At 45.6% G+C, this 11,073-nt stretch overlaps 1 protein-coding gene across 1 annotated transcript; it reads left to right on the top strand.

Annotated features, from left to right (window-relative positions):
* Positions 1-4,790: 4,790 nt before the first annotated feature.
* Positions 4,791-6,449, top strand: LOC310998029 (uncharacterized protein; the record flags this gene model as incomplete). Its single annotated transcript, XM_083987913.1, has 1 exon — positions 4,791-6,449. One exon carries the CDS (start codon positions 4,791-4,793, stop codon positions 6,342-6,344), a length of 1,554 nt encoding a protein of 517 aa, XP_083844039.1. The 3' UTR covers positions 6,345-6,449.
* Between the last annotated feature and the right edge of the window lie 4,624 nt (positions 6,450-11,073).

The following is an 11,073-nucleotide window of genomic DNA, read 5'->3' as shown; positions in this document are numbered from 1 at the left end:
GGCGGCTGCTCTACCAACTGAGCTGTCACCGCCCCCACCCACCAGTAACACCTTTAACACCAACGTTAACGCTTCTTTTGCCTCTATCACTCCTTCTCTTATAGAAGTTAGCATGCTAACCAGTTAGCTCTGGCCCGTCCTCCCTATGGCATCACTTTGTGATAGCAGTCACTGTAAGTGTGCCTTAATGGAGCGCAGAGCCCGAAAAATTGTCTCAGATCCCACTCACCCTGCACACTCTGCCTTCCAGCTGCTCCCCTCTGGGAGACGCTATCATCCCCACTGCAATAAATATCCTGAACTCTGTACACTGAGGAACAAGCATGGCCCTACATAAGTTGTAATTGTATGTTTGTCTATGTTATATGTTTGGAACCTGTACCAATAAGCTGTACTGGAAGCAAATTCCACCAGCCTGGCTGTGTGGTCATTAAAAGAATCAATCAATCAATCAATCAATCAATCAATCAATCAATCAATCAATCAATCAATCAATCAATCAATCAATCAATCAATCAATCAATCAATCAATCAATCAATCAATCAATCAATCAATCAATCAATCGATTCTGCCCCCTTTCCACAAAATTAAAACAGTTCCCAGGTGTCTTAAAGACATGTCTTGACATGCTTCGGTCAAAATCCCCCAAGGCTCAAACATCACAGCTCTTTTCATCCTCTCAAAACAGCCCTGTTCAGAACGGCTGGTTTCAGTGTCTGTCCCTTTACAGTAAATGCAAATGAACCACTCACCCCGCCCCTTTTACCTGCACCAGTACTTACAGGTAGGGGTGGTATTATGCAAATTCCAAAACTAATCATCATTGGATGACAACTGAGGGAACAGCTCGTAAAACCACATGGATTTCAACCTCAGGAGCCTGAAAATTACATTTTTTGGGGGGGGTTTTGTGGTAATGAAAAGTGCTTCAGCCCCAACACACCCTCCCAACAGCTCTACTTCTTTAAAGGGACATATTATGGAAATACCACTTTTTTCGAAGGCTCTTTAAATTTTGATGTTTGTCTTACCTTCCAACTGCAAAAATGTAAGAATTGACATCTGTGATTTTCAGGCTCCTGAGGTTGAAATCCATGCGGTTTTACAAGCTGTTCCTTTAGCTGTCAGCCAATGATGTCATTAGTTTTTGAATTTGCATAATACCACCCCTACCTGTGAGTACCGAGAGGGCTGTTTTGAGCAGATGAAAAGAGAGCTGGGATGTTTGATCCTTGGGGTATTGTGACCGAATCATGTCACAGACATGTGTGTAAGACACATGGGAACTATTTTAATTTGTGGAAAAGGGGCAAAATATGTCTCCTTTAATGAAACCTTGTTCGGAGAAAACCCTCATATTGGCCTTGAAGCATTTTAAACAGTCAATGAACATGCTGTTTGCTGCTTTTCTTTTTAACCCTATCACATCATATATATGTGTTATCATCACACACCGTGGATTCACTGTCTTTTTAAACTTATTCTCTGGACTTGTGGCACCAGTGCGTCATCACCACGCTCTCCGGTGTCCTCCATGTTTGTCTGACGGTGTGTGGAACTGGAAAGCAGGAGGCTGGTGCGTGAAATTAGCTGCAGACGAGTCGACCACAAACACAAGCAGCTCCCAGCTGATTTGTTTTGGCTGTCTGTTGTGTCATTGCTGCCTGAAAACACACACACAGAGATACACACACACACATACAGGCCCACTGAGTATTGCAGTTTCCATAGCAACAGTGATAGTGATGGAGAGTGGGCTGGTGTCGGTGGGAGGGTTGCAGGGAGGTTGAGCAAGTGAACGACAGTGTGTGAAATTAAAGCAGTAAGTGAGGTTAGAGTGGAGGTGTGTGCATGAGTGTGTGTGTGTGTTTGTGTGTGTCTGTGTGTGTGTGTGAAGGTATAAGAGTGGAGAAAGAAAGGAAACAGGAGGAGTTTCTTCATTTTTCCCTGGTGCACACATTCATTCATGCATCAGCCCCACTCCCCTCTTCCCAGGTGGAGGGACAATGACGCCGGCTGCCTGACTATCTCCTCTCATTATCATTCCCCCTCCCCCCTCCATCCGTCTCCCACTACAGCTGGATAAGCCAACCAACCACGAGCGGCTCGACTCTCCGCTCGCAGAACGGGAGGGATTTGAAGATTGCAATTCTCACATTTGCAATCAGACGTAGGAGAGAGGATTATCTCCAAGGTCTCCTCCATCTTGCGCACATCAGCCGGGGGGGAGGGAGAGAAGAGAAGAGGAGGCTGTGGAGGAGACATCTGAGGCAGGGAGAGGAGAGGAGAGAGAGGTCACCTGTGGATGAGAGGAGGAGGAGGAGGAGTGATGAAGGCTTTCTGAGGAAGTGCATCCATCACCCGACTGATCCGAGAGGGAGAGGACAGAGAGGGAGAGCGAGGCTGAGCGGCGAGCAGGGCACTGTGAGAGGTAAACCTTCACATCCTCCTTTCTCCTGAGGAACACTCATCTTGTGTGTGTGTGTGTGTTTAGCATGCAGGCATATTGTTGTGTTTGTATCCGTTTGTTGTGTTCAGAGGGTGTGAATGTGGCTGTGAGGAGGGTGGGCAGAGGGGGGAGGGGGGGGTGTGATGGGTTGAGCCCCACCTCCTGTGCTGCTAATTCAGGACCAAGAAGAGAAACTGAACGCTGTTTCCTTGAATGAGTCAGGAGCTGGAAAACGTATCACACCTGTTACCTGCTCAGTCCGAACCTGAACTCACATCTGACCAAACAAACAAACACACACACACACACACACACACACACACACACACACACACACACACACACACACACACACACACACACACACACACACACACACACACACACACAATCAGGCTGGAATTATGATAGGTCAATGTCTTTTAAATGGAGTTAGTACAATTCAGACTGTGTATGACGGGCTGAAGCGCCGACTTGTTGCCGTCTGAATCCTGTGACTCACTTCATGATGCTACGTCCTCATGATGTAATCTGGAGCCAGTCAGCTGTTCATGATGGTGGTTCATTTTGGAAAAGTTCACGTCTCTGAGTGAGACGATAGAAGACGAACACGTCTCTCATACCTGTGTGTGTGTGGACAGAGCTGGAGTCAGGATGTGTGTTTAGCTTAGCTGGGAGCAGGTGGTCCAAAGACACACCTACCAGCAGATCTACAGCTCTCTGATGAAGGCATTGTGTCTCGTTTGTGTAATGGTGTGACCCCACCCCCACCTCCACCCCCCACCCTCCAGACAAGCTGTCATTTTTACAGTGAGCTCTAGGGGTGTTGACAAGTGCCTCAGGATGTTATACATTTACAAGAATGACATCATAATGTGGACAGTCTGTTGATTAAAGACGCTGTCGAAAGCTGATTTCCTTCTTCTGTGAAGAAAGAAAACTGTTACATTATATGTGAGTTCACTTCTTCACACTGACAACCTCATACCAGGTTCATTTCCACATGCAGAAAACAAATTGTTGCACAAAAAATGCAACAGTTAGTTCCCTGAGCTGCTTTCTACCTGTGAGCAGCTCCGCTATTTTTATTTTGCATTGCATTATGGGAGTAAAGTGTGACTTTTTTTGTTGTTGTTGCATGTGACTGTGAGTGTCATATCAAACTATTATTAATAACCAGAATGAAGCAGAGGATGTGTGATGTATGACCTGGCTGTCAGTATGCTGTCACTTCAGTTTGTAGTCTGTCCACTGGGGGGAGCTGTAGTAACCTGACCAGCCATGTGAGATAAGAAGGACTTCAGATTTGTTTATGTTGATGCAAAAATGTGTTTATAAGCAGAAACATATGTTTTTAAGAGAGATTTAGTGGAAATCAAAAAGGAAAAATGTAACTGATGAACCAAACTAAGATCCTTGAGAATGCTGACACCTGCTGGTGACAACAGGGACTGAACCGTCAGTGGTGTCACTGTGGAGTGTCATCATCTCCTGTTCAGTGACTGGACCAGTCAGTCACAGGTGGACGGTTCAGTACCTGCTCTCACCAGCAGGTGTCACACACCTGCACACAGGTCTGTGTTGGAGAGACTCACTCACTCTGACGTTTGCCCACACACGTGTAGTAGTGATGTTCTGTAGCTTCATGATGCTTTTCCATCTCAGCTGATGTGGTAATTACATGGGGCATCATCAAACATTATTATTGATAAGTGATTAGAGTCAAGGCCGTAATTACCATATGCATTGGGGGACCCCCCTCCCTCCCAATATATAGCTAGCTGATTAAAAAATACAAATTAAAAATTTAAAAAGTATCCCATGTGTTTGCGAATTTACCGTTCTTTCTGGTCTATAGAGCGCACCTGAGTATAAGCCGCACCAGCTAAATTTTAAAAGAAAATTCATATATAGGCCGCTCGCTTTTCCACTGTTTTGGTTACGTTCCTTTCGCCCATGTGCATTTGTTTAAAATAAAAAACAAAATCAATAAATGGAGCGGCTGATAACGTTACACAATGTTACGACATGTGTGTTTGTGTAGTCGTAACCATCATAAACAAAAGATTACGGGTTACGGAGCGCGTTTGTGTTGCGGTGTGCAGAGACGAGAGCTGGGACACCGGGGCGGGCCTAAAATGTAGCGGCTTATAGGCCGGAAAGTACGGTATATATAGCTACAGTATATAGAAAGAGATAGATTTGGTCCCCCCCCAATGTTGACTACGTGGTTACGGCCTTGATTAGAGTCCAGTTATTGCCAAGTTATTTTTAGCGTATAAGGAATTTGTTGTGGTGTTTATTTAAACACACAGTTTTATGTCATCTTAAAGGTCTTCCATGGCAGAGGCCAGGCATCCTGAGTTGGAGCTGAACCAGAGGGTGGGGGGTGTTTCCCTGGAGTCAACCCTCTGTGGTCAGTTCCTCTGTGACACCTCCCAGAGCCCCACCCAGGCTGTGGGACCAGCAGCACCGGCTGCAGGGCCAGCTCCCTCCTGCCAGGAGGAGCCGATGGAGGCCACCATCCAGATCTGCACCGCATCTCCTCCCGGCAGAGAAGCCAACTGCAGCGGTCTGAGGGTGAGCAGAGCGCCTGGTGGTGAACAAGAACAAAGTCCGTCTAAACACTGTGTGCCCCCCAGGGTGTCGAGCCGCCCTCAAAGCCTGGTTGAGACGTCTGCGCCCCTGCACCACAGCGTGATCGTCACCGGCAGTCCTAACCCTCAGGCTGGCAGGACACTAGCGGTGGCAGTGGCCTCTCTGCCTGTTCACAGGAGTCACTCAGACTCACTACCCCCCCACGCTCCAGACAGCCAGGCCTGTGGCCTTGTTTACCGCGGAGGGGGAGATCAGAGCATCCAAGTCTCTGACAGTCACTCCACGCTGGCCTGCAAGCAGCCCATGCTGCTGCAGCAGTGCAACATGGTCACCACCACCTGCAGGGGGGTGACCGGTGGAGAGGCCGCTGCACCGCAGCCGCACGCCGGGTGTGGGTGTGTATCGCCCCCCAGGGAGGGTGTTGAAGAGAAGGCCCGTCTTCTCCCCAAGTGTGACAAGGCCCTGTGTTACAGCTCTTACCTCCCTCATGCCAACTTTGAAGACACATTTGCGGCCTACTGCCACCCCCAGCCCATCCCCACCCCCTCCCAGCTGCAGCCCCGGCTGGAGCAGATCTGTGACCAGCAGCGTGCCACGGTGCTTCCCTCGGCGATGAACCACCTCACCCTGCCTCGCCTCATTTCCTCTGTCAGCGAGACGGGCCTGGATGCCAAACATCTGCTGCGCTGCTGCAACCTCAGCTGCTCCTGGGTCAGCTCGCTGCCTCCCGGCGGCGGCCCACAGTCCCAGAAGCACTTCGGCGGAGAGGGGTGCTGCTGCTGCGGCGGCAGCGGTGGTGGCCCCCCCATCAGCCGAGCCAGAACAACCACAACCACCAGGGACATGGGGACGATGACGGGCCGCAGGGAGCTGAGGGACGTCGGGGTGCAGACGGGACAGACCGTCTCGGCCCACGTCTTCCCTCAGATCTGCCTGGCGGAGGAGAGCCGGCGTGAGGCCCCCTCCTCCTCCTCCGGCCAGACCCCACCGCCCACGAACACTGACAAGAAACCAGGTGGTGCTCCTAAATCCCCGGTGAAGGAGGTGAAGTGGGACGCGGAGGGGATGACGTGGGAGGTGTACGGGGCCTCCGTGGACCCCGAGGAGCTGGGCCTGGCCATCCAGAAACACCTGGAGCTGCAGATCAAGGAGACGGCGAGCCGCGCCGCCAAGCTGTCCCGCCAGAACACCAACACCTCCCGGCAGAGCGGGAACACCAGCTGCCGCAGGAAGACCAGCAGAATGATGGGCTCCATCCGGACCTGGTGCACCCACACCACCACAGCCGTGGACTGACGCCGATGGACAGGGACAGAACCTGAACACTGTGTTTGTTGGGTAGCCAGGACGGCTGCTCAGAGCTTCGGCCTCAAACGTCCCCCCACCCGACTGATCAAAAGGACCGTGGAACAAGACAAAGAACAATCTGCATCAATGGAAACGCTTCACATCAAATGTCTCATTATTAAAGATTTGTGTTTTATGTCATCACTGAAGTTAAAAGAAAATGGCTGAGAAGAAGCTAATGCTAAGATAAAACTAATGACAGATTGATATTTGGATCAATAGCCTACATCCAGGATTGGACGTTGTTGCAGCTTTGCACTGCCAGTGTTGAGGAGGCTCCTCATGTGTAACTAACTACTGACAACAGCAGCACCTGTACAGTGTAAAGCAATCTGATACAACAGGCCTGCAATAAATACTATGAATGTGTAAGGGAGGGGGCGGGGCTAATGTAATCCAGTGATAAATGTTAATGTCAAATGTCAATACAGTGTTACCTCAAGTTAACCTGAACATTCTCCCTTGACCTGTGGTTCCCTGTCCCACACACACACACGCACACACATCCTTGTAAATCTATATTTGTGAGGACATGTCATTGACATAATGTATTCCCTAGCTAGCCCCTTACCCTAACCTTAACCATCCAAAACAAATGCCTAAACTTAACCATTACTCTAAACCTAATTATAACCTAACGTCTTAACCCAAGTCTTAACCCTCAAAATAGCCCTTTGAAAAAGTGAGGACCAGCCAAAATGTCCTCACTTCCCAAAAATGTCCTCAGTCTGTTGGTTAAAAACTCGTTCCGGTGACGGTCCTCACAAAGTAGCATGTACAAGAACACACACACACACACACACACACACACACACACACACACACACACACACACACACACACACACACACACACACACACACACACACACACACACACACACACACACACACACACACACCGCAGGTATGGTAGTTCATATGAGTGAGTGATAGGCACATCTACATGTGATATTATTATTATTATTAGTATTATTTAACAAACATGATTTTGAACTCAGCATCTTCATCATCCCAGTAAACAAGATTTTCTTTTGATAGTGTTGATGACATTAAAAGGACACGAGGCTCCAGATCTTCTCTTCTTCACTGCAGGCTCATGCCTGTGTGTTTATTCATAGCTGAGTGCTCAGTGATCATGGGACTCACAGGCCCTGGATCAGTGTGGGAACAGAGCGAACAGTGGGATTAGGTTTAGTTAATATTGGCTGTGCTGGTTTTTGAATATACAGTATGTAATATTCTTCAAGATATTATCCAGTTTAGTTATTTTATGTGTCAATCAAACTTTGCAATGTTCTATAGTTCTCAAAAAATCAAGAGAACTCCTCATGAAAGAATGTGTATCTATGTATTGAAGAGTGTCTGTGCTGCAGCTGCATGTGTGGCTGTGGTCAGTGGCTTCATGCAGTCTCTTGGGAAAGCTCATTAATAAATAATACATGGGATAAAATGTTTCAATTATATTTTCATTCTAAAGATAACGATTAAATATATACAGCAATGTTTCATTTATGTTATTTTCATTTTTTGTCAATTTATTTTTCTCTTACACTTCTCACTTCTTCCCTGCTGTGTTCCCAACTTTCCCTGTTATGCTTACGCCTATAATTTAGTCCCTATTAAACTAATTTAGCAAATTGTGTAATAATATATTCATATATAATTCCATTTCTGTCTAATTTTGTTTCTGATATCTCATATGTGCAATTTGCCATCATTAAGACTCCATAAAAGTAGAAGTGTTCGAGGAGGATTATTACAGTGAGAAAAAAACCAAAAGAAATCAGACCTGAACACTCTTTTAATTGTATTTGGTAACGCTTCAGCTCTGTAGAAATATTTAACTTCCAAACTAAACCTTTTGTGGGTCAAACAAATCCAGAATGCAGCAGTTAAATACAGATATTTCATTCTGTAAATGGTACCTCTGTGTTTTCCACAGAAAACGGTAGCCTACATGGATGACATAGATTATCATTTACTGTATACAGAAGCTGCGAATACTCAAAAATATATCCCTTTATCTCAAGATAACAGGGCTTTGTTTTCTTTTTTTGGGGATAATGGGATAAGTAGCCCTTTACCTAAATGATCTCAGTAATGACCTCGTTATGTGCAGATAACAGGGTATTTATTCTATTCTGTTGAGATTCTTCTATTTGGACAGGACAGAGCTCCATTATCTGGAGATAAAGGGTAAAAAGAATAATGGTGAATGATGGCCTCTCTTGGCTTCTGAACATTTGTTCGGAGTGTCAGTGTCAGTTACTCAGTCAATATCAGCGCCTGCAGCCTTGTGGTCGTTGTATGAAGCAGGAGTTGAAGCAGGTCCAGCTCTATCAGATTGCTTTTTTCTCAGTCTATAAAGTTAAAAATAAAGTGTTCTTTTTCTTATATAAACATAATGGTATTCTGTATCTCAGCAGCTACATGGCAGATGATCATGAACTGCTGTTACGTCCTGGTCCCCAGATCATGACTCATGAGTTTGGTCACAATTCCACCACATCTATCAAATTCGAGTGGATGGATCAACATTAACATTGGTAATGTTATTTTGTTTCAATGATATGGCTTCTAAACACTGTGTTTAGCTAAACATGAGCTAAGGTATTAGGGGATGTCTATCATATGAAGTGGAGCCCTGACCACTAATTCTAGTAGTAGCTACACATTGATAAGTGTTATATCAACAGGTTTTTAGTCAGGGGAGGGGGCATTTTGTTTCCAAGCTGACTGTCTGTCTGTTCTCAAATACTCACCTGGACTTAAAGATGAACTGATTAGACTGTGGTGACTAAAGGTCAAAGTCACATTGACTTCACATAACATGATTTTGGTCTAGTGAATGCAATAGCCTATCTCTAGAGCTCCTTAAAGAATATTTTCAAATTTGGTACAAACATGTATCTGCACACAGCTGATTACTTTTGGTGATCAGAGGTCAAAGGTTAAGGTCATCACTCCAAACTTTACACAGCAATTATGACAAAGTTAATCCTAGTGGTCAATATTTTATATGAGGCAATATTTAATGAGGGAAAACAGGGATGTAACCTGAAAGTATATGGTGGAGGCAGACATGAGGTGATTCTAGTTCTGAATCTGAAAACAACAGTTTGTGTGTGAGTCATACAGCAGTGACACTCAAAGTTAAAGTTCTTGTTCTTTGTTCTTGTTCTTTTTTTTAATGTGGTACACAGCAGTGACGTCCTACAACAGTCAGCTGCGGCCAATAATAGGAATATATTCACATTATGAGTGATATGTCATCATCCTCAGGGAACACCATAACTACACCTGTGGTACGGCTGTGATCTGCCACACTCTCCTCCAACACTTCAGTATTTAACAGAACACTGACTGCAGCCTGTAGGAAACACCTGCAGGGCTATAGTGCTGTTAGAACTGAAAGTTGTGTATGGTGAATTAAGCATTATAAAACGGAAAGGTGAAATCCGGCAATCTGATTGGCTGTTAACCGTGGTATATTGAGCATATACCACGGCTACTATTCTAAAACCTTATCACAGCGTAAGCTATCACTCCGCCTCAGGCACGTATGACTGGTATGAATGGAAGTTGTTGTCATGTATCCATGACAACGGATTGTTGCAGTCCGTAGCAACAGACAGCTGATGTTTTTACGATGTTAAATAACGGACTAAAGTAGTTGAATTCACATGTTTAAGGTTGACTTTCACCTCCGGAGAGGGTTAACAATGGTAGAGGGGACTGAGCAGTGACTTTCACCTGAAAAAATGCAGAGGAAAAGACGAGCTGCAGAGCTAATTTGGAGCTAACGTCTGGAGAGGTGGGACTATTTTTTCACAGTGAGGCTATTTTATTGGATAATGTGTATTTCTGGTTGAATAAAACTACATGAAATTGATTGCGTATCCCTCTTTTATATTGCCTTTATTCGTAACCGTTTTATAAAAGCAATATATCACTCCAGTCCGTGGTATATGCTCATTATACCACTCCAAGGGGGTTGTCGTCCCTCCGCTTCGCGTCGGGCCGAACAACGCCCCTTAGCCGTGGTATAATGAGCATATACCACGGCCTGTCGTGATATATTGCTTAAATATTACCCGAGAGGGTGTGCTTTAACGTCATTTGAGCACGACGGTGATGCGGTCAGGACCGAGGCGCTTGCGCCGAGGTCCGCAAGCATCCCCGAAGTATGCGATTATACAACAATTACCAACAAAATAAAGCGTAGCCTATAATTAAATAAATATTCATGTTGATGGACATTTTGCTCTCAAAATTTAAAGTTTTTTGCGAGTGTGCTTCCCGTTTCCATGGAAATAAATGGGGTCTGACTAATAACTGAAACACAATCAGTCACGTCAGTAGACTCCTATGTGTAATGGAACCTAGTTCACCTCTACAGCAAATAGTCCGAACCTTAGTAACGACCTAGCAACAGAAATGATTTTCTAGTCCCAGATGAGTGAACTCTGAGCTGACGTTCATGTTTTAACGCGGTCTCGGATTTTCCCGAACTAAATCAATACTGCACAAACTCGCCCAAGTTATAACAAAGATGCCGTTTTTTTCCTTTCACATATGTAGCTTCTACAACCGCAAACTCTACATGTAAATGAAGTTATAGCGCCGTGTCGCCGACACAGCTGATAGAGAAAGCCAAACGATTACTCCAGATTATT

This window comes from Trachurus trachurus (assembly GCF_905171665.1).
Source record: "Trachurus trachurus genome assembly, chromosome: 15".
NCBI classification, from domain to species: domain Eukaryota; kingdom Metazoa; phylum Chordata; class Actinopteri; order Carangiformes; family Carangidae; genus Trachurus; species Trachurus trachurus.
The sequence above is the reverse complement of the archived record's forward strand: the minus strand, read 5'-3'. Positions and strand labels throughout refer to the sequence as shown.